Raw genomic sequence first — 24,721 nt, 5'->3', positions numbered from 1 at the left:
CACCCCTATCGTGACTATGGTAACGTGACGTGTTGCCGGTAGTGCGAGTAAACGGCGCAATTGTTGTTTTAGCTGAAAATTTGTAGATTACGAATGGTTTTTCAATTAATCTTAATCTGCTGTTATAATATAACAATTTACGTATAGTATTGACATGGTTTTGGCCATGAAATGAGTTTCAAATTCAATAAATGAATTAAATTAGTCATAGAAAACTTGAACCTCATTTTTCTCGGTTCAGCATTGTTGGTTTTTCGGCCCTAATCATATGTTGCTCGAGAATTGTTGTTCTCCATGTAAGTAAAATCAAAATTGATCATTTAGGCTCTGTCTCCTTTGGAGAATAGGCCTTTTCATGTGACACTGCCGAGACTGCACTTGTTTACAACCGCTGAACAGGCCCGCAAGTCCGAAGCTGTCACTTTCATAGAAGAACTGTCAATTGACGATGAAATCAGCTGTTTTTAAACGTCTCGTGAAAAGGCCTATTAAACTTAAAAGTGACAGTTCGAAAATTAGCACATAACCCAGTCATACACTAATAAAAATCCACACATTTTTATTGGCAAAAATCTAAAGAAATTTACAAATAAATTTTATGTGTGCGTTAATAACCACCCGCTATAGGAGAATCCACATAAAGGTTATTAGTTAATAAGGGTTATGTGTGTTTCCACATATATGCTATGCGAATTCACATAGCCGTTATGTGGGAAATGCTATAGTCAAAATTTATGTGTGCCACACATAATGGATATGATTGGATTTTTGTCAGTGTAAAAATGGCTGGTGCTATCCAGCAATTCCAATAAGACATCGATGCAAAATGATTCGATATCTGTCAAAAGTAATCTTGCTCTGCGGGCAGGGTTATTTGATAATTATTGAAATGTCACTTTTAAGTTTAATTTCAGTTTAATTCTCCAAATGAGACAGAGCCTTAGATAAGTTTTGAATCAATTAAACTCATTAGTCATATTTAATTAATATTCCCGATTAAAGTTGAATATTGAAGCAAGCTGAATTTGGATGTTTTATGATGTTAAGCTTTTTTAGATTTGACGTACGTTGCTCGGCGTTGGTGTTGGCTATGGTAACTAAGAGCATCATTATCGGTCGCGAGCATTTTAATCACCCGCGCAGCGCTTTCATTTTAGTTTCGTCACTCGTTTCCGTATCGGTCACTATTTTCGGCTCACAATTTGGTTGCTGTATTCCGTACCGGTGACGTTTGACAGTTGACAGTTCATCAAATAGCAGCGCTCTTATCGCGCTACCAAATTTGGTCACCTGTCAGTCGCGCTACTGTTATAGCAGCGCGTTTAGTAGCGACCGGTAAAGTGTCAAGTAATGATACTGCGCTGCCAAACGGCTTAAACTCACCACCGGTAATCTTGCTCTAATAGAAGGATATTTCTCGCGTGATTTTTGAAAACGTCGTAAGCCCAAAAGAGAGGCTCTCTTTGTTTACTTTCTCTTTCGATTATTACAAAGCCATTCTAACATTTACATTGGATTTTCCAGCACCGATCTGAAGAAAATAGCTTTGTCTAGTGTGCTGAGGTGAAAATATTGCAACAAATTTTAAACTAGCCTAGATATTAGCAAAAGAGAGCATAATGAAAGAGAGTCTCTCATTTGGACTTACGACGTTTTCAAAAATCACGCGAGATTTGAATTTTCTAAATGTCATGGCAAACTGTCAAAAAAATGCACTCCAGAGCCACAGGAGCGCGCGCACTGAAAATACACTGGAGTGTTTTCACTGGAGTGTATTTTAAGCGCGCGCGCTCCTGTGGCTCTGGAGTGCATTTTTTTTTGACAGTTTGCCATGACATTTAGAAATTCCAAATATCTTTCTATTAGTTGAACTTACTTAGTTGAGACTATCCAGCTTTCCACGCTCGTTAATGGCGGCTTGTCGGTGTGCAAAAATCAATCGGTCGCTGTACTGTTTGACACTAGCTGGAGGAAAACTCACTGCCGAAAAGGCCTTTTTTCTCTTCCCCTCACCCAGGAACGCCAGTGGGTTTTCCTCCAGCTAGTGTCAAACAGTACAGTGACCAATTGATTTTTACACACCGATAAGCCGCCATTACCGAGCGTGGAAAGCTGGATATAGTAACAGATTTGTGTTGACCGGAGAAGGGAACCCCTCACCAAGAATAACAAATACTAGAGTTCCCTCTCTACACCACGGCAGGCTACTGACTGATACTTCGGCCAGCAGCTGCAGTTCTCTTTATTCAACAGTAGGTATATACAATTCATCCATAACAATATTTCTTAATCTACAAACAACTGGCGCCTGCTTCTTATCCATCTACGATCTACAGCGAAGCGTCGCACACTACCTGATATTCCAACACTCCTCCTTAGTGTGCACGCGTCGCTACTGTCCTGGCTCCCCCAACACCGAGCCTCCCGTCCAGAGCTCCTCCTAGTCGGAACAATTTTTCCTGGTCCAAAAAGTCCAAGTCCTGTTTGTACGACAACCTCTCCAGCACATGCGCCTGCACAAGCGGCCCGACTGCGGAGCTTGCACAGCGCCTCTCGATGCTCTGCCGACCAGCTCCTGAATGTTTCGATCCAAAGCTCCTCCTGGACTCCTGCTGACCCGCCAGCATCGTACCGAACTTTCCAACCTCCTGATGAATTCCGTCCGGCGCTACCCAAGACTTACGTCCCGCATAGAAATAAATCGTATGCTGTATATTCAATATTATAAGTATTCCATTCCGCTTGTAATCATCATTAACTGAACGATACATGTGCAATCATATGATTGACTTTTTTACCACCCAGATCATACCATATTATTGACAGATTGTACATCTTTTAATAAAGATTACTGGAATGGGAAATGAAAAATATTCTCATAAGAAAAAAATCATACATGATATAATTTGGGTAGCTATTCACATCCGACTGCAGAAAAAGATGTGTTTTCATTTTCAGTGTTAAATGCGAGGTTAAAGTGTCAACAGAAGTTTTTGTTCGAAGTCGGTGCTAATCTAAAATGTATGTAAGTCGATACATTAATTTGAAATGGTAAATAAATCTAATCTTATTTCTCCAATTTTTGTTTCGTTTCCAGAATCATCCATTTCCTGCGAATTTTTCCTTCCACGGGAAAATGCTGTGGCCGAACGTTGGTACTACGCTCTTCCTGGCTGAGCTAGTGGATTCAACAATTCGAGTTCAGCGAATATGGTGTGGATCAAGGTAATGATCCTGGGGGAAGGCCCTCCTTTAATGTAAGTGGTTTTCGGGATGAAAAACGTTGAAACCTAACGTCGTTCTAATGATAGAACGGTATTGTGGCAGACCGTGCCAGGATGCGAGACTCTGATGAATATTCTGAGATCCTCATCACAAAGTATCTGGTGGTGCCGTATATCGGCGTGACCAATTGCAATAACCTTCTAAATTTTGGACCGATGTTAGGTAGTGGTTGGTCCTTAGATGTTAGAACGGAATGGTGACGAGAACAACAGAATTGGCAGACTGCTGAGTTTCAGGGGATTTGGGGATTTTCCCGTTCATTTGAAAATACATGGGGGACCAAATCCCTTGTCACGTTTTCCGTATTGTAAAGCAGCCATAACGGTCCAATCTATGACCGTCGCGAACCATTTCATTGTGTTCAGGGCTTGGGTATGATGGTGATCAACACTAATATTATACATGGGAGGAAATAAAACTTAAATAAATCTTAAAACGAATGTGTTAAAATAGGTATATGAATAAGGATGAACACCTTGACCACTTCCATGTTTCCAAGCATCATTTAATAAGAAAGCAGTTCTTATTAAAACAAAATGCAAGATTGCTTGTGTACTCTACATTACATAGAATTTATCATTACAATAGTGAACAGATACCCACGTAGCGTGTTTTCAACGTCACTTTCACGCAGTGTTAAAAAGACGCTTCATGAAAACCTAACATGTGCTTTAATTCGAACTTTATACGTATACATAATAGCGCATATGAAAGACTCCTTCACCACTATCATTTCTTTTATTATATTATTTACAGGTGAAATTGTTGAGTGGACATCCGTACAAAAAGGGTCCCCGTAAACATAACTTATGTATTCAGTTTCCCGCGCTCACTAAGGGTGTGCGATGGTGGCGAGTGTGGCAGAATATATTCTGAGGTGATTATAGATAAGCTTTATTAGACAATAAATCAAATTTAACAAATAATGTTCAGTATTGGCTTATTTTATTATAAACTGAGGAAAAAACAAAATATTATCATATAGAAGTTTCTGAAATAATATTATCGTACAGCGTTCAATTCGGATTAACAGCTGAATCGTTGAAAAATCTTACTATTTATCGTCTGTGTTGAATATAATCAAACCCCAAATGATCGCATGCAACAAAAATGAAGATAAACCAATGATTCATGGTAAAATTGCTTGACAAAAATACATGCAAAAGTTGATGTTTTTGAATGGTAACGATACTTAACAACCCATTCAATGTATCATCCAAAACCAAAATATTATAAGCGCTATCATAAATACCATTCATGGTATAATTAATGTACAGTATTTTATATGATTCCATGAAAAATTCAATTATAATTTTCTATACTCAAAAAACGATTACTAGAAAAATCGATGTAAAATTTCATTTTATTCGGGGTGGCTAATCCTTGATCCCACTGCGCCACGCGACTTATGCGGCCGATCCATGATCCCACTGCGATAACGTCGACGGCCATAACATCCCACTAAGATGGCGAACTGGAATCGTTCCTGGGCCCATAACCTGTTGGCCGGAGAAAGGAACCCCTCACCAATAACAACAAATACTAGAGTTCCCTCTCTACATGAGACAGGAGGTTTGCGCAGGCCCAATAAGCCGCCTGGAAAACCAATAATTACGAACAATATCCAGCTTTCCACGCTCGTTAATGGCGGCTTGTCGGTGTGCAAAAATCAATCGGTCGCTGTACTGTTTGACACTAGCTGGAGGAAAACTCACTGCCGAATAGGCCTTTTTTCCCTTCCCCTCACCCAGGAACGCCAGTGGGAATCGCCTGCTTTGAGCGTGCTTACAACGACACACCTGGAGTTAACTTTCTGAATTCAGTGTGGCGAAAGGCATCTAAGGCTGTGAACCATTCCACCGATTCGTTTAACTTTTAGTTAAAATTTGACATTTCGATGGTTATTTTCCCATCGTGGTTAAAATTTTACTCCGAAGCCGACCCATTTGAGTTTTGACAGATTGATAGTTATTCGGAAAGAAATGGATTTGGCGCCAATTTTCTCGCGAACAAAGTTTAACTATCGAACTGTCAAATCTAACCATGCTCCGGAGCAGGGTTATTTTTAACCACGGCGAAATAACCATCGAACTGTCAAATTTTAACTAAAAGTTAAACGAATCGGTTGAATGGTTCACAGCCTAAGGTTCGATTTCTCAAAATTAAGCACCTTCATCGAAAAAATATTTGGTAGGCGTAGTAGCGGACACCTTCCTACATAACAGGTACCAAATAGTTTTTAATGAAAAGTTCCTAATATTGAGAAAACCCGCGTTAGATGTCTTTCGCCATACAAATTTCTGGCGGTTAACTCATGCTGGCTATTTTGCGCATATACTACAGCGCCTGGATGTGATAGCGGCGGGTCGAAAATCAGCCACTGCCAATAATTCATTGATTTTTACACACCGATAAGCCGCCATTACCGAGCGTGGAAAGCTGGATAAGAGATAATGCGACTCGATATAATCGGCAAAGACCTAGGCGACGAATAAAGGATCACGATGAGAAGCTTGGAACATGGAACTGCAAGTCGCTAAGTTTCGCAGGTTGCGACAGAATGATCTACGATGAATTACATCCCCACTACTTCGGCGTCGTGGCGCTGCAGCGGATTTGCTGGACAGGACAGAAAGTGTGGAAAAGCGGGCATCGAGCGGCTACCTTCTACCAAAGCTGTGGCACCACCATCGAGCTGGGAACCGGCTTCATAGTGTTGGGTAAGATGCGCTATCGTGTGATTGGGTGGCAGCCAATCAACGCAAGGATGTGCAAGCTGAGGATTAAAGGCCGTTTCTTCAACTATAGCATAATCAACGTGCACTGCCCACACGAAGGGAGACCCGACGACGAGAAAGAAGCGTTCTACGCACAGCTGGAGCAGACATACGATGGATGCCCATAGCGGGACGTCAAAATCGTCATCGGTGACATGACCGCACAGATAGGAAGAGAGGAAATGTATAGACCGGTCATCGGACCTGATAGTCTGCACACCGTATCGAATGACAACGGCCAACGATGCATAAACTTCGCAGCCTCCCGCGGAATGGTAGTCCAAAGCACCTTCTTTCCCCTCAAAAATATCCACATGGCCACATGGATATCACCTGACCAAGAAACGGATCGACCAAATCGACCACGTTATAATCGACGGTAAATTCTTCTCCGACATCACGAACGTCCGCACTTACCGCAGTGCGAATATTGAATCCGACTACTACCTCGTTGCAGTATACCTGCGCTCAAAACTCTCGAAGGTGTACAACACGCGTCGAAGTCGGACGCCGCGGCTTAACATTGGGCGGCTACAAGATGGTAGACCAGCTCAAGAATACGCGCAGCAGCTGGAAGTGGCAATCCCAACGGAAGAGCAGCTAGGCACAGCGTCTCTTGAAGATGGCTGGAGAGATATTCGATACGCCACTGGTAGCACCGCAACCGCTGCACTTGGCACGGTGCCCCCGGATCAGAGAAACGACTGGTACGGCAAATGTGAGCAGTTAAAGGAAGAGCACGAGGGCGAACGAGGCACGGTATAAACGGGCGCGGAACAGACAAAACTCGATTTTCCGGAGAAAAAAGCGCCAGCACGAAGATCGAGACCGGAGAAGAGACGGAGCAACTGTACCGCGCTAATAACACGAAAGTTCTATGAGAAGTTAAACGATGGATCAGGTGATGTGCGTAGTTCGAGTTTCAGGGGCATTCTCGAGTCTCTTCGAAACCCGCAGAGGGTTACGGCAAGGTGATGGCCTTTCGTGTCTGCTATTCAACATCGCTTTGGAAGGGGTAATAGCAAGAGCAGGGATTAACACGAGTGGTACAATTTTCAATAAGTCCGTCCACCTATTTGGCTTCGCCGACGACATAGATATTATGGCACGTAACTTTGAGAAGATGGAGGAAGCCTACATCAGACTGAAGAGGGAAGCCAAACGGGTCGGACTAGTCATCAGCACGTCGAAGATGAAGTACATGATAGGAAGAGGTTCAAGAGAAGACAATGTGAGCCACCCACCGCGAGTTTGCATCGGTGGTGACGAAATCGAGGTGGTACTTGGGCTCACTGGTGACTGCCGAAAATGATACCAGCAGAGAAATACGGAGACGCATAGTGGCTGGAAATCGTACGTACTTTGGACTACGCAAGACGCTCCGATAGAATAGAGTTCGCCGCTGTACCAAACTGACAATCTACAAAACGCTCATTAGACCGGTAGTCCTCTAGGGGCACGAGACCTGGACGATGCTCGTGGAGGACCAACGCGCACTTGGAGTTTTCGAAAGGAAAGTGCTGCGTACCATCTATGGAGGGGTGCAGATGGCGGACGGTACGTGGCGGAGGCGAATGAACCACGAATTGCATGAGCTGCTGGGAGAACCATCCATCGTTCAAACCGCTAAAATCGGACGACTGCGGTGGGCAAGGCACGTAGCCAGAATGTCGGACAGTAACCCGGTGAAAATGGTTCTCGACAACGATCCGACGGGCACAAGAAGGCGAGGTGCGCTGCGGGCAAGGTGGATCGATCAGGTGGAAGATGACTTGCGGACCCTCCGTAGACTGCGTGGTTGGCGACGTGTTGCCATGGATCGAGCCGAATGAAGAAGACTCTTATATACCGCACAGGCCACTTCGGCCTTAGTCTGAATAAATAAATGATAATAATTATAGTAACAGAACAAAAAAGAAATGAATGGGCTTTTAAAAAAAAGTTTTTTTTTGTTGAACTTATCATTTTATTCAGCTTTTTCTTTTGTCACAATCATGAAAAGTAACACTGTAACTTAATTTAAATTTTTATAATTTAGATACCGAAATTTTGTACAACTTATATTAATTAACATGCTTACAATAATAATCTTGACAGGTTTCACATATAGTTATTGGTACCAATAGTTTAGCGTGTGCGTGATTAAATACCTTAGTTGTAGAGTGTATCAAGTGAATATTATTTCACACGCCTTCGCACAGTAATCGCAATCGTGTCATATTCGTTCGATGGAACTTGTTTTGTTCGGAGACATGATATACTTTTTTTCGCCAATCTATGAATTCCACTATCTATAATATCAATTGTGCAATATTGTTTCAAAATTAAATTCTACACTTTTCAGTCTTGATATTTATAAAACGTAAAAAAAATTAAGAATTGCTGAAATGAGTAAAATTTTACTTGGAAACATAATTATACATTTTCTAACAGAACCTGAATAGATTGCAAATTTACATTTTAGCAACGCTAAAAACATTTTTAATTTTTTCTTTTGAAAAAATTGTACAATTATAATTTTATTATAAAATAGCAGTGACAATGAGTTTGTAATAACGAGGATGATTAACAATGATTTCAAATGAAGGACGTTTGTGTAGTATTCTAATGTTTCACTTCCCAAAAATTCAATATTTCTGTCGCTATTATCAAAAACTGTATAAGGTTTTATTCCTGCATACAAACAGTACATTCGCATTTACTTAATTTATGAGGTATATTAAAGTTTCTGTTTTGATACTATTGTTAACTGTGATGAATAAAATCTATGAGGTTTGGTGTTTGTATATAGAGAAGAGTTATGAGACGAGATATTGGGAAAATGGAAAGTCTGTTTAGAATCAACCAAGCTTTACTGGTTGGGTATACAAGGCGTAAGGGTATGAACGGAATAATGGAAGGAAAATTAAGGAATAAGAAAGTGTATGAGAAAAATTGAAGGCAGATTCCTAGTACTTGACCATGGCCCCAACATCCCGTTTCAATGTACTCTTTTTGGCTATTGCATTGTTATGGTAATTTAGTATCGGTGTCTAATATGTGTGTATATGAAAATGTGGCTATTGCAGTTATATGGAACCCGTTTGTGTTGTGACTATTGTACTTTGTGGAGGATGGTTTGGATGTAGAGGATCACTTTAAATATACCCATTTGATAAGAACTGGTTACGCAAATCAATAAGTAATAGAGATATGAATTGGAACAAGATATCGCAATTCTACTAAACTGAGTAATGCAGAGGAAAAGCATTTTGAACCTAGGCAACAAAATCCAGAGGCCGATTGAAACCACCTTTACGATTCATGTACTGTCTGTACTTCCGTTTTAAGATCACATGTACTTCGCCCACGTTGTTGCCTTCGACCTTCTTACCTTTTGTTGTGTCGAACCCACAAAATCCCATGGTCTTGAGCATTTCCTGTTCCTCAGGTGTTTTCCCTTCCAGATCGGCCTCTGTTACCACGGGCTTGGCTTGAATTCGTCTGGAGGATGAGGGGAGTGGTGATTTATCGCGACCTCGGTCTCTGTCATATGACCGCGATCTAAAAAGGAACGTAGACAAGCTTGTGATTCTGTTCATATTGCACTTATAAAGTGCAGAAAAAAATATAATACATTGAAAAATGATAATATATGTCCATGCGTATGTAAAAGTATTCTTCAATGAAAAACTGGCCAATGACCCTATTAACAAAAAAAAAATCGCACTAACAGAGAATCAAAACCCCAGATTAATTCACCCAGCGGTATTGATACCTTTCTCGATACAATCATTGCAGGGTTGAGATCCTGGAAATAAACGTCTTCTCTTTAAGTTCGTTTTATAAAATATTACTGATTTCAAATATGGTTTTAAACTGGAACAAATGTATTGTACCAAATTAAAAATAGGACTAACAAATCGCAGTTAGTATGACAACCCTTCTAGATGGCCCTATTCACCACTAGAAGTATTGAAGCTAAGTAAACAAGAACTAAACAGCCAAAGCTATTTCAATAAGCACTGCTTTTTAGATGAGATCAATACCAAATTTTCAAAACAACTTATCTGCTTTTGTATTGTCGGCGTAGCACCAACTTAGAATTCGGAAGTCCGGACTTCCGAACCGAACTTTCTTCCGAAGTTTTATCTGTCAAACTAATGGATGCGTTGTTTAGCGCATCTTTAGGGGAATCCAACGCACTACTTCCGAAGTTGGGAAAATTGCCTGTATCTGGAGAAAAATCCAACTTCGGTATAAAAAGCGGTATAAATTTATTCCGGATACACAATAAACGAAGATTCAAACGTCGAGTTGTCGAATCTGATAGCACTCCCACGCAAACCAATACAATCAACAGGTAGCCTTCACCTATGTGTTGTTGATGGTGCTGGTTTGCGTGGGAGTGCTATCAGATTCGACAATAATCGACGTTTGAATCTTTGTTTAAGAAAGACAAGGGCCCCGTACGCCTGTCACTGGCGAACCAAGTTTGTATACTCTGCATCGAAGCAATAGAGGTAATAAACTATAGAGGACGATTGTCGCTGCGGTTCCCTTTGTTATCGTCCCAAACATGTTTGGTACCTATCTGTCAAAACGTACACGGAAGAAATAAACTACCCAATAGTGAGTTTAATTCACTCAACCTCGAACATCCGTACGGGAAGCCAAAATTGAGTAAGTAGGGTCGAAGTAGTTTGCCTTTACTCCCATGTTAAAAAGTACCCAACGGAAAATTTATTTACCCAAATGTAAGTTTAATTCACTCAATTTCGACCTCAGGTAATAAAACTCAAAATTGCCTTCCCGTATTGAACTGGTGTCGTTGGATTGTTTTGCTCTTTTGTTTTTGACAACAAAAGATAGAGTGAATGAAAGAGAAGAGAAAAAATAACTCAAAAGTAAGTTTAAAAATACGACCCTCCTTAGCCGTGCGGTAAGACGCGTGGCTACAAAGCAAGACCATGCTGAGGGTGGCTGGGTTCGATTCCCGGTGCCGGTCTAGAAAATTTTCGGATTGGAAATTGTCTCGACTTCCCTGGGCATAAAGGTATCATCGTGTTAGCCTCATGATATACGAATGCAGAAATGGTAACTTGGCTTAGAAACCTCGCAGTTAATAACTGTGGAAGTGCTTAATGAACACTAAGCTGCGAGGCGGCAATGTCCCAGTGGGGGATGTAATGCCAACGAAGAAGAAGAAGAAGAAGAAGCTGCGAGGCGGCTCTGTCCCCCAGTGTGGGGATGTAATGCCAATAAGAAGAAGAAGAAGACCAAATAATGCTTTGGCAGTTTTCACAACATTTTCACGTTTAAAATGTTCGACCGAGTACTTTTCCGATGATCTTTGTTCGCTTGAAAAATTTATAAAGCGCGCCGCAGTATTTTTTGTTTCTACACGCCCGTTTCAAATCACTCAGAGACTGAGTGAAATTGTATTGCCGTCTCTTTTTTTCTCACGGAAATCTTACTCATTTTTCGTAAAAAGTGGAACTACTCAAATTTTGAGTAGTTCCACTTTTTACGAAAATTGAGTAACTTTTCCGTGGGAAAAAAAGAGACGGCAATACAATTTCACTCAGTCTCTGAGTGATTTGAAACGGGTGTGTGCGGCATGTTGTGAGCAGTGTTGGAGTGAAAGTGTGTGTGTGTGTGACAATTCTTAAAGACATGTTTCTTTTGCTTCATCCCGGACAAATGCGTACTTTTAAAGAAGGAGTCATCTACTGTTTTGCTTCATCCCGGGCAAATGCGTACTTTTAAAGGAGTCATATACTCTTTTGCCTTATACCGGGCAAATGCATACTTCTACTCATTTGCCTTGTTTTTGGACAAATGCGTACTTTAAAAGGAGTCATCTACTCTTTTGCATTATTCCGGTCAAATGCGTACTTTTAAAGAAGGAGTCATCTACTTCATCAAAGCTTCATCCTGGGCAAATGCATACTCGCAAACGTAAACAATGCCTTTTCCTGCAAATTTCTCAACAACTAGGACCGCTCCCAGCTAGGGATCCTACATTCAGAGATATGCGAAAGCGGCCATCTTGAGCCAATCGAGCATTGTGAACTGTCAAAATCTGAGCCAAATGAACATCGTTATTGTTGCAGATCGAAAGGTATTGTGATTTTGGTGAAATAGATTTTATGAAAAGTTTTATCGAATAAACAATTTGTTTTGCTTTCGTAAGTAAAAGTAGTCTAGTTGATGCCTTATATCGTGTTCATTCGTATTGCTCTTTAATTTTAGCGAAAATGCACTGCTAGAGGATAGACAAAATAATCAAAAAGTGTCTTCGAATGTAAAGTCATGTGCAAGCCTAAACATTTTTCATTGCGGCAAGTGCTGGCAGCGTTTGTTTACGAAAGTAACAGCGTTGCTAAATCATCTGGAAAAGTATTCGCACATCTCTTAATATAGGATCCCTACTCCCAGCTAACAATCACTTGGAACTGGTTGCGTACCGTGCCTTCTATCAAACAGAAGCGGAAAATATCGCCAGAAGTCTTTAATCTTCCTTAAATCAGCAAAAGAAGTCAATGTTTACGTTTGCGACTTTCGCCCTTATGAACACACAATGTCGATATATTCCTACGATTAACCTTTTTTGTTCCAAATGGTAGTTTTGCTAAACGGCCCGTTGTATTTAATTCATTTTTCAAGGATAATGTTTAATGGTCATTATGCCAAACGGTCGTTATGCCAAATGGCCTCGAGGTACCCAACAAATTATGCCAAATGGTCTTTATGCCAAATGGCCTTTAGACATTTAAATCGTTACGCTAAATGGCCTTATGTACACTGAGAAAATTCTTCATATTGAATATATTTGTCGCACACATAAATTTTTGCAATTTGGGAACCCAAATATATGCTATTTTTGTCCACACAAAAATTTAATAACTGCATATTAGAGACCACACATACATTTTATTTGACTATAGATTCTATTTGTACTTCGCGTTGAAAGTGGTTATGTGTGCGCTAATAAACATCATGAGTTAAATTAATGGATTTTGGCCAATAAAAATGTGTGGAGTTTTTGCAGTGTAGGGCTTCCCCTTACAAAAACTTAGGAAATAAACTTTGTATAATATCTAGACTAACATTTGAAAAGGGCGTAACAGCCAAAAATTATTTTTTCTGGTTCTTCATCCACAATAACAGCTATATATGTAGACGAAGAATCAAAAGGATTAAAATTTGGCTGTTACGCCCTTTTTAAATGTTGGTCTAGATATATCCCTTGATATGTTAAGAAGACCAACGGAAAGTGTTTAAAAAGTGTGGATCTTAAAAATGTTATACACTACATTCAGGGGGAGGGGTGCTTCCTGTATTCACCTCGATCTTCTTCTGTAATCACGCTGGCGCAGATCTCGTTCCCTGTCTCGCTCCCGACGTTCTCGACTTCGGTCTCGACTTCTTTCTCGTTCAATTGATCGCCGACGTTCCCTGTGAATATGAAATAAGTTTATATGGTATTATATATCATACAATAAAAACGGTTGAATAGAGCAAGACACATTTTAACTTAATATCTTAAAACCAAAGCATATCAGGTACACTGGGGCAAGTTGAAATTCAGGGTAAGTTGAAACGAAAACTGTAATTTAGACCGGAAATGACCGAATGCCCTGATTTTTTTAAACAAACTCACCTAAAGGCATTTCTGATTGTCATTCCCGGAAGATTACAGCTATTAAAAGCACTCCCTGTCATTGTTTACTTTCCGCTCTTTGCAAAATCCAAAATAACTTTTTGGCGAGCCCATGAAATTATAGGTCTTATAGGGAAGAGTTTCATCAAATTTTCACGGTAGGTAATTATTCAATGCTGAATAAGCATAATGATTCTAAAAAAATCGATGAGAAACCCGTTTTTATTTCTGAATTTTGTTCATTTCAAGTTGCTCCGCATTTTCAACCCATCGGAGCAAATAGAAATGCGCGGGGCGGGGCAAGTTGAATCAACGATTCAAAACGTCACCCCCGCAATCAAAAGTATTATTTTATTTCAGAATACAACATGGTGCGTGTAAATAGGTACATCTTAACACGTGAATATATAAAAAGACCCACATTTCTGAAAATAAATTTATTAAATTTCCATCTCTTCATTTTTTATTCATGAATACAGAGACTGCGTTTTCTCCTCGGTGGGTGGTGTTACTACTGGGGGGTGGTACGAGCACGTGGCTGTCTTTATCGTCAATGACTGGATGATGGTAAATGAATGGCCTGCTTTGAGCGTAATTACAGCGGCACACTAGGAGTTAACTTTCTGAAATCAGTATGGCGAAAGGCATCTATGGTTCGATTTCTCAAATCTTAGCACCCCAATCGAAAAAATATTTGGTAGGCGTAGTAGTGGACACCATCCTTCATAACCGGTACCAAATAGTTTTTCATGAAAACTTCCTAATGAATCGCCTGCTTTGAGCATACTTACAGCGGCACACTAGGAGTTAACTTTCTGAAATCAGTATGGCGAAAGGCATCTAAGGTTCGATTTCTCAAAATTAAGCACCTTCATCGAAAAAATATTTGGTAACCGTAGTAGCGGACACCTTCCTACATAACCGGTACTAAATATTTTTTCATGAGAAGTTACTTAATTTAAGAAAACCCGTATTAGATGTCTTTCGCCATACAAATTTCTGGCGGTTAACTCATGCTGGCTATTTTACGCATATACTATAGCGCCTGAATGTGGCAGCGGCGGATAGAAAATCAGCCACTGCCAATAATTCATTTTCAGAAAACCCGCGTTAGATGTCTTTCGCCATACAAATTTCTGGCGGTTAACTCATGCTGGCTATTTTGCGCATATACTATAATAGCGCCTGGATGTGGCAGCTGGGGGTAGAAAATCAGCCACTGCCAATAATTCATTGAGCCTTATGATATCAAATGTAGTAATCATGTTGATTTAAAAGGAAATTTGTATGGCGAAAGACATCTAACGCGGGTTTTCTCAAAATTAGGAAGTTTTCATGAAAAACTATTTGGTACCGGTTATGAAGGATGGTGTCCGCTACAACGCCTACCAAATATTTTTTCGATCAAGGTGCTTAATTTTGAGAAATCGAACCTTAGATGTCTTTCGTCATACTGATTTCAGAAAGTTAACTCCTAGTGTGCCGCTGTAAACATGCTCAAACCATTGACAGCAAAATTGTTTCCAGTATGATTTCACAGTGTAAAAATGTGCTCTCATTTCTGCTGTGTTAACCGTTAATCCATAGAAAACGAGATCAACTGGAGTAATCAAATAATTATTTTATATATTAACTGACATCATAAAAGCCAATGAATGATTGGCAGTGGCTGATTTTCTACTCGCCGCTGTCACATCCAGGCGCTATAGTATATGCGCAAAATAGCCAGCAAGAGTTAACCGCCAGAAATTTGTATGGCGAAAGTTATCTAACGCGGGTTTTCTCAAAATAAGAAACATTTCATTAAAAACTATTTGGTACCGATTATGTAGGAAGGTGTTCGCTACCATGCCTACCAAATATTTTTTTGATTCAATTAAAGGTTAATTGCCTATTTCCGGGGATTAAACCACCCGACTTGGACGTTAATTTACAATGTTATGAAAACTCATATGTGAATATGTACGTTATGTGGAAGATATTGATTTGGAAAATGTATTGGAGGTAACCACTTTCCCTTCGATGGGACTCGAACCCATGACCCTACAGTACGCTAGACTGGTGCTTTAACCAACGTCCAAGTCGGGTGGTTTAATCCCCGGAAATAGGCAATTAACCTTTAATTGAACTGAACTTGAGTTGCGTGCTCTTGCCTACGCAATGCGGTCGGGTCTGAGCTTGACGACCGACTGGCAAATAGCTTACACAGCCTCACTTGATCAGTACCGTTGCTGATGAAGAATGTGTATAGCCGCCAGACATTCTAAATACTCACGCTCCTCTAATGTGGACGTGTACAATACACATGTGGAAGTATTGGCTTGAGAAATGGATTGCGAGTGATTTGACTATGCGTCCAATTTGGGAATCTCGAGCTCGTTCAGTAGCCGCTAGGTTGCGAAGGCCGACGGAGGTCCTTCGTAGCTTAGTTGGTTAAAGCACCAGTCTAGCGTACTGTAGGGTCATGGGTTCGAGTCCCATCGAAGGGAAAGTGGTTACCTCCAATACATTTTCCAAATCAATATCTTCCACATAACGTACATATTCACATATGAGTTTTCATAACATTTTTTTGATGAAAGTGCTTAATTTTGAGAAATCGAACTTTAGATGCCTTTCGCCATACTGATTTCAGAAAGTTAACTCCTAGTGTGCCGCTGTAAGCACGCTCAAAGCAGGCGATTTCTCAAAATTAGGCACCTTAATCGAAAAAAATATTTGGTAGGCGTAGTAGCGGACACCTTCCTACATAATCGGTACCAAATAGTTTTTCATGAAAAGTTTCTTATTTTGAGAAAACCCGCGTTAGATGATTTTCGCCATACAAATTTCTGGCGGTTAACTCTTGCTGGCTATTTTGCGCATATACTATAGCGCCTGGATGTGACAGCGGCGGGTAGAAAATCAGCCACTGCCAATAATTCATTATTGGCAGTGGCTGATTTTCTATCCGCCGCTGCCACATACAGGCGCTATACTGCCATGAATCGCATATCTGTCCCATCTTTGCTGGGTTTTCTATTCATATGGGACAAATATGCGATTCACGGCAGTATAGTATATGCGTAAAATAGCCAGCATGAGTTAACCGCCAGAAATTTGTATGGCGAAAGACATCTAATGCGTGTTTTCTCAAAATTAGAAACATTTCATGAAAAACTATTTGGAACCGGTTATGTAGGAAGATGTCCAATACTACGCCTACCAAATATTTTTTCGATGAAGGTGCTTAATCCAGAAAAATCGAACCTTAGATGCATTTCGCCATACTGATTTCAGAAAGTTAACTCCTAGTGTGCCGCTGTAAGCACGCTCAAAGCAGACGATTCATTATTTGAGTAGGGATTTTCCTATAAAAAGCCCGACCTTCCCTGCAGCCTTCTCTTTGGCTGAACTTTTCTAGAAGTCTAGGAGTGTGCGCGTATGTAGTTTTCTTTAAAGTGAGAGGTTAGAAAGTTAATTCCTCTTGTGGTGTAATTTGGTGTTTTTGTCTCTTTGTTAGGCTCAATTTGTACAATAGTTAGTATGAAGTTCGTTAGTAATGTGTTAGTCGCTGTAAAATTGTTTAAAGAAGTATGTACATTGTACAGTGTTATTAAATGTTAGTATGAAGCTAAAAAATTTTCTATGTTCAGATTCAGAGTTAAAACACGACAAAAAGCTAACAACAAAAACGAACACGTTAAAAAGCAACAAGAAAAAGGTAACACGTAAAACCCAACTTAATGAATCGACTGCTTTGAGCGTGCTTACAGCGGCACACTAGGAGTTAACTTTCTGAAATCAGAATGGCGAAAGGCGTCTAAGGTTCGATTTCTCCAAATTAAGCACTTTAATCGAAAAAATATTTGGTAGGCGTAGGCGTAGTAGCGGACACCATCCCTCATAACCGGTACCAAATAGTTTTTCATGAAAAGTTCCTAATTTTGAGAAAACCAGCGTTAGATGTCTTTCGCCATACAAATTTCTGGCGGTTAACTCTTGCTGGCTATTTTTTGCATATACTATAGCGCCTGGATGTGGCTGCGGCGGGTAGAAAATCAGCCATTGCCAATAATTCATTCACCGAGTAGTGATACTGCCTTTCTCGCATTTAGCGGACACCAACCTTATATGGTGCTAATATAATTCGATGTACCATTTTCTTTATAACTTTCAAACGCAACGATTGATCGTTATCAAATTTAATAGTGATCAACAAGGCTTTGCCCCCTGTCGAATGAAACTTGTTGCGAGAAAATCGGTTAAGGATTACTACATGAAAAGTTGTCTAATGTTTTTCTTAGCATTTGTGCACACACATACACACATACATACAGACATTTGCTCGGCTTGTCGAGCTGAGTCGATTGGTATATACAGTGTTGACCCGATTTTGTCACTCCCCGATTTTATCACGTTTTCGACCCGATTTTGTCACCCCAAAAAAATTGTCATTCTTTTTATTTTCGTAAATAATACCAAAAACAACATTGATTTTCATTAAATAACTTTCACCGCATGTAGTTTATTACGAACGACTTCTGAGTACCTGGGAATTATTCTGTAAGCGATTTCGACAAGAAATAATGGGTTCACGCATTTCGCCTTTCCAAGGCATAAAATGATTCTTATTTGTGGAATGAATGAATTATTGGCAGATGCTGATTTTCTACTCGCCGCTGTCACATCCAGGCGCAATCGTATATGCGCAAAATAGCCAGCATGAGTTAACCGCCAGAGATTTGTATGGCGAAAGACATCTAACGCGGGTTTTCTCAACAGCAGAAGCTTTTCACGAAAATCTATTTGGTACCAGTTATGTAGGAAGGCGTCTGCTACTACGCCTACCAAATATTTTTTCGATTAAGTTGCTTATTTTCGAGATATTAAACCTTAGATGCTTTTCGCCATACTGATTACCGAAAGTTAACTCCTAGTGTGCCGCTGTAAGCACGCTCAAAGCAGGCGATTCATTGAAAATAATTTAAAAAAAAATCCAATTTTGTCACATACCCTGTTTTATCACCCCAAAATTCACCAGGGGGGTGATAAAATCGGGATATTACTGTAACACTATTGGTCACCGAGGCTTCTATAAAAAGTTCGTTTTCGTAGTGAAATGTTGAAACTTTGTTGTACGAGAAAAGCAAAAATATTGGAAAATTTCAGAAAATGTTAAAAAGCGAGTTAGTGACGTCATAGGGGACTAATTTGTGGTTAGGTCCAAAGCATGGGCCTTTTTCTGTGTTTTTGGAATATTCTTCAGCAACCTCGGTGGCGAGAATGGCGACAGAACGTCGGCATCAGCAGCGCACCGCTATCCACTACAGCCAGCGTCAGCCATTGTCAATGGTACACCGGTAGTAGATCGCAACGGAACCACGAACCTCGGTCGTACTTCACGATTCCGAAGCCCCCGGTGTGAAACTCCGTCACCGAAACGGAAACGACATATCGCCACTGCTTGCTAATGCCTGGCGCTGGATCACCACAAAGCATCCAATGCCGCTATCTGCCATCTTCATCGACATCGGTAAATATGGCTCCTCGTAGATCTTCTCATCCGGTTGTCTCCAGAGCGAGCAACCTTCGTGCGGAGCCTGAGGTTCACCCAAACTAAACCGCAAGTATACGCCCCCTTGTGAAAGTAGTGACGTCACTAAAATAATAAATAGGAAAAGTTGTACAACTGAGCCAGTGGTTCCTAATGAATCGCCTGCTTTGAGCGTGCTTACAGCGGCACACTAGGAGTTAACTTTTGGAAATCAGTATGACGATGTTTAATATCTCGAAAATAAGAACCTTAATCGAAAAAATATTTGGTTGGCGTAGTAGCGGACACCGTCCTACATAACTGGTACCAAATAGATTTTCGTGAAAAGTCCCTGCTGTTGAGAAAACCTCCGTTAGATGTCTTTCGCCATACAAATTTCTGGCGGTTAACTTATGCTGGCTATTTTGCGCATATACAATAGCGCCTGGATGTGACAACGACGGGTAGTAAATCAGCCACTGCCAATAATTCATTTAAAAAGCATAGCTCTAGGTTAAAATGTTTCCACCACTTTTGTATTTGTTCGCTTTGTTGGGTCCGCAAAAAGGTTATCAGGCCTCGCCTTTCTAGGAACGCCCCCCTATAGTAAGTAAGTAAAGGAAGTAAAACGTAAGCCAACTATGGCAAACTTCAAACTAGCATTAAGATAAGCAATAATTATTTAACTTAACCATAGAATACTTTAAATGCACTTTACAAATATTATCTTTATTGCACTCACTGTATCCTAAATTGTATCCTCTAAAAGTATTTAACCTTCCTTGATCTGTTCAAAAGTCTTGTACTTGTAGGCAGGGAATGAAGTTATCATTCCATTATCATTTAGTATTCAGCCAATATCTAACTCAAAAGGCGGATTTCCAAAAAATGTTGTATGGCGGACTTTTAGCGCTATTTTTCCTCTACAACTTTGTCTAAGAGTACATTACTCTATGTCTAATATTTACACCGTGAAATGCTAGTATCACTCAATATATTCAATATATAAATCAGCCACTGCCAATAATTCATTTAAAAAGCATAGCTCTAGGTTAAAATGTTTCCACCACTTTTGTATTTGTTCGCTTTGTTGGGTCCGCAAAAAGGTTATCAGGCCTCGCCTTTCTAGGAACGCCCCCCTATAGTAAGTAAGTAAAGGAAGTAAAACGTAAGCCAACTATGGCAAACTTCAAACTAGCATTAAGATAAGCAATAATTATTTAACTTAACCATAGAATACTTTAAATGCACTTTACAAATATTATCTTTATTGCACTCACTGTATCCTAAATTGTATCCTCTAAAAGTATTTAACCTTCCTTGATCTGTTCAAAAGTCTTGTACTTGTAGGCAGGGAATGAAGTTATCATTCCATTATCATTTAGTATTCAGCCAATATCTAACTCAAAAGGCGGATTTCCAAAAAATGTTGTATGGCGGACTTTTAGCGCTATTTTTCCTCTACAACTTTGTCTAAGAGTACATTACTCTATGTCTAATATTTACACCGTGAAATGCTAGTATCACTCAATATATTCAATGATAATAACACTTATTATCATTAAGTATATTAAGCGATACTAGCTATTCACGCTGTAAATATTTGCAACAGAGCAATATACTCTTAGACAAAGTTGTAGAGAGGAAATAGCGCTAGAAGTCCGCCATACAACACTTTTCGGAATTCTGCCTCTGGAATGAGTTATTGGCTGAATACTAAATGATAATGAAAAGATTAGTTCAATCCCTAATGATAGGAAGCAGGTGATCGTTTTTAATGAATCGCCTGCTTTGAGCGTACTTACAGCGGCACAGAAGGAGTTAACTTTCTAAAATCAGTATGGCGAAAGGCATCTACGGTTCGATTACTCGAAATTAAGCACCTTAATCGAAAAAATATTTGGTAGGCGTAGTAGCGGACACCATCCTTCATAACCGGTACCAAATAGTTTTTCATGAATAGTTCCTAGTCTTGAGAAAACCCGCGTTAGATGTCTTTCGCCGTACAAATTTCTGGCGGTTAACTCATGCTGGCTATTTTGCGCATATACTATAGCGCCGGGATGTGATAGCGGCGAGTAGAAAATCAGCCACTGCCAATAATTCATAAAGAACCAATGAATTATTGGCAGTGGCTGATTTTCTACCCGCCGCTGCCACATCCAGGCGCTATATATGCAAATCGCCAGAAATTTGTATGGCGAAAGACATCTAACGTGGTTTTTCAAAATAAGAACTTTTCATGAAAACTATTTGGTACCGGTTATGAAGGATGGTGTCATTACGCCTACCAAATATTCGATGATGCTTAATTTTGAGAAATCGAACCTTAGATGCGCCATACTGATTTCAAAGTTAACGTGTAAGCACGCTCAAAGCAGGCGATTCATTACCAATGAATCGCCTGCTTTGAGCGTGCTTACAGCGGCACACTAGGAGTTAACTTTCTGAAATCAGTATGGCGAAAGGTATCTAAGGTTCGATTTCTCAAAATTAAGCACTTTCATCAAAATATTTGGTAGGCATGGTGGCGGACACCTTCCTACATAATCGGTACCAAATAGTTTTTCATGAAAAGTTTCTTATTTTGAGAAAATCCGTGTTAGATGACTTTCGCCATACAAATTTCTGGCGGTTTACTCTTGCTGGCTATTTTGCGCATATACTATAGCGGCTGGATGTGACAGCGGCGAGTAGAAAATCAGCCACTGACAATAATTCATTACATGTTTTCCAGGAAGGTGTGATTAAGACTAGAACCCTTTGAAAACAGATCGGAGGGTCATCTAAGTTCCATAATATTGTCATTCCTGGGTATGCGTGGGACATCATCTATCGTCCGTTTCGTATACCTATAATACAACCGATGGACAGTGAGTTGTACAAAGTTGAGGAATGAAGCATTGACCTACGAATCCACCATAGATCGCATTCAGCAAGTGAATAAAGCTTATACTAAATGATAGTCCAATGCATGTTTGGCCTAAACTACTGATCATGATCTAGCAAAATTTCTGCCTGCAGCAAAACAAAGCTTACCAAGGATCGAAATTTTCCACAAAATTCGTGATTATATCGCTAGTCAAGTTGAAAACCGAAATGGGGGCTATTTCTCGCAATCCGTACGTTAAACCTAACTTTGTTAGTTGTGCGCTAGTCTAATAAGGCCCTAATTAGACTAGCGCGCCACTAGCGAAGTTAGGTTCAACGTACGGATTGCGAGAAAAATCCAACTTCGCTAGTCCCGTATTCCGGTTTCCAACTTAATCGAGTATATTGAAAGATGAAATCGTCATACATACCTGCCGGTCGATCGATTTCGTTCCCTATCCCGGCGTTTTTCTCTGTGTGCTTTTCTGCGCGGTGGTGATGGCATTTTTTCGGGCAATCTGTGTACAGCACAAAAGTGAGGTTATGAAACTGTTGATATCCAGATTAATGTTTCCTAGCATCAAGATTTCATTGGTTTATAGTAAAAATAATAGACAAAACATTGTCTGGCAAATTTATTTTTCATGTGGAAATGATTAACTAACTTACCTTGATTATGAAGTCATGAAATTGCTTATTTTTTGGAACGTCCGCAGCGAGCAGGAAACTAACGAAAACTGTACACGCTAAGCCTCAGCTACTCAAAATTGAGTCGAATTCGACTCATTTTAGTTAAAAACGGGACAACCCAAAAATTGAGTAAACACTATTTTACTCAATTTTGAGTAAAGCGTTATGAACGGCATAATGAGTAAATGATGCTCATGGGATTGTGGAATGAATTTGCTTACATTTGACTCAGTGGTTGAAACGATTTTATTCATAACCTCTCGTAACATCCTGTACGGAATAATTGTTTACGGCGATTTATTAGGCATTTCAGTCTCGCTTTGGATGAAACCATACAATTATTTTTATCTTCTGCTGACTTTTGATCCTTATTGGATCTTTTTCAAATAGAAGCACACCGTTGTTTTTCATCCAAGATGAGACTGAAATGCTAAATAAATCACTTTTTATTTATTACCGGTGAACTCATGTGGTATGCATGTCAGCTAAACTGTTCAACTGCGAACAGATTTTATTTTTTCTAAAACGCTCATTTGCAAAATATAAATCGCTCGCGTCTGATGAACTGTTCCCACGTAAACAAAATGGAAAATGCTTCAAATTGTGATTTCTCAGATCTTCGAAATTTAAATTCGAACAAAACGATTTTACTCAAAATCGAGTCATCTTATTATTACAAACACGCTAACAATCAACTACTCAGTGCCTGGCTACTATTGACTCATTTTTGCCGTCTCCATAGAGTAGACAAACATTGAGTAAATCTGTTTTGGGCGTTTGAGGTTATTTTACTCAGTATATTTTGTAATAATAAGGTGACTCGATTTTAAATCTTCAATTAATTCGAATCGAACATAACAACATTTCAGGAAATAAAACATAACAGTTTTAGCAAATAATCATCTTGGATAAAAACGAAAATTTTGAATGTCCATAAACAGGATTAGTTTCAGTCATCTTGGATGAAAATAACTAGAAATCAAAATGCTGAATTTATTTTAATTCGTTCAAGAAAGGATAAACTTCAGTACAGTAACTGAAACTTAACGTAGCATCAATATACTGAGTAAAATAACCTCAAACGCCCAAAACAGATTTACTCAATGTTTGTCTACTCTATGGAGACGGCAAAAATGAGTCAATAGTAGCCAGGCACTGAGTAGTTGATTGTTAGCGTGTACTGTCAAGCACGAATAAACGAACTCAATCGTAAAGATCGTAAATCAGCACCGCATAAACAGAAGAGGTACTATCATCATTTTGAGCTTTTCTCGAGCTTTTAGCTGAAGTCAGCTGGTACCGCTCTGCTGATACTTGAAAGCTTTTATCAGAAATTTACCTGATCTGATTAGGCGTGTATTTTTCAGTGTAACAATAAGCTGAAACATTCTAGTACTACTTTTTGTGTTACGACAGACAGGGATGCCAGACATACAGACATGTCTGTATTTATACAGACATTTGGTCTTGCATACAGACATCATACAGATTACAGATATTATACAGACTTTTGATGAAAGTTACAGACTTTTACAGACATTCAGTTTTCGAAAACTTTGTTCGGCCAAACAGAATCCTGTTGGGCTATCCAATTAAACCATTTTGAGTTTCTAAACAAAATTGTTATGGGATTTCGTAAGGATTTCTATAAAGTTTCCAAACGGTAACATTTTGAAATTCCGAGCAGGAGCCTTTTGAGCTTCTGAACATCCCGTTGGGTTTCAAAAAGAATCTTTTTAGGATTTCAAACGGATAGATTCTTTAATTCCTTTGCAGAAACCTATAAATATTCCATTCAGAAGTCAAAATTCATCCATTCTGAAACACAAAATGATCCCATTCGAAAGCCTAAAGCCTGGGTTTACTAACGGAATCTCTTCGAGTTTTCGAACGGAATTCTTTTGGGCTTACGAAAGGAATCTTCCAACGGAATTCTGA

General features: G+C 39.6%; 1 protein-coding gene and 1 long non-coding RNA gene across 3 annotated transcripts; one reads left to right on the top strand and one right to left on the bottom strand.

Moving 5' to 3' along the window:
* The first annotated feature begins 2,959 nt into the window (after positions 1 to 2,959).
* On the top strand, positions 2,960 to 4,222 carry LOC134215987 (uncharacterized). 2 transcript variants are annotated; one of them, XR_009980412.1, is made up of 3 exons: positions 2,960 to 3,021; positions 3,098 to 3,225; positions 4,042 to 4,222. It is a non-coding gene; the product is annotated as an uncharacterized LOC134215987 (long non-coding RNA). The 2 variants fall into 2 exon arrangements; XR_009980413.1 differs by having other exon boundaries at positions 2,960 to 3,025.
* Positions 4,223 to 8,004: 3,782 nt separating this feature from the next.
* On the bottom strand, positions 8,005 to 22,913 carry LOC134211828 (U4/U6.U5 small nuclear ribonucleoprotein 27 kDa protein). Its single transcript, XM_062689116.1, has 4 exons — positions 22,763 to 22,913; positions 22,525 to 22,611; positions 13,392 to 13,502; positions 8,005 to 9,605 (listed from the first exon to the last, which is right to left on the bottom strand). Exons 2-4 carry the CDS (start codon positions 22,596 to 22,598, stop codon positions 9,320 to 9,322), a joined length of 471 nt encoding a protein of 156 aa, XP_062545100.1. The 5' UTR covers positions 22,599 to 22,611; positions 22,763 to 22,913; the 3' UTR covers positions 8,005 to 9,319.
* Between the last annotated feature and the right edge of the window lie 1,808 nt (positions 22,914 to 24,721).

The sequence above is a fragment of the Armigeres subalbatus genome, chromosome 2, assembly GCF_024139115.2.
Source record: "Armigeres subalbatus isolate Guangzhou_Male chromosome 2, GZ_Asu_2, whole genome shotgun sequence".
Lineage (NCBI taxonomy): Eukaryota > Metazoa > Arthropoda > Insecta > Diptera > Culicidae > Armigeres > Armigeres subalbatus.
Note: the sequence above shows the minus strand (reverse complement) of the source record. Positions and strands in the feature narration are given on the sequence as shown.

Coding starts and splice junctions, on each gene's coding strand:
- LOC134211828 (XM_062689116.1), bottom strand. CDS start 22,598: ATGCCATCACCACCGCGCAGAAAAGCACACAGAGAAAAACGCCGGGAT. Junction 13,503..22,524: donor CGAAATCGATCGACCGGCAG/GTATGTATGACG, acceptor TCATATTCACAG/GGAACGTCGGCGATCAATTG. Junction 9,606..13,391: donor GATTACAGAAGAAGATCGAG/GTGAATACAGGA, acceptor GTTCCTTTTTAG/ATCGCGGTCATATGACAGAG.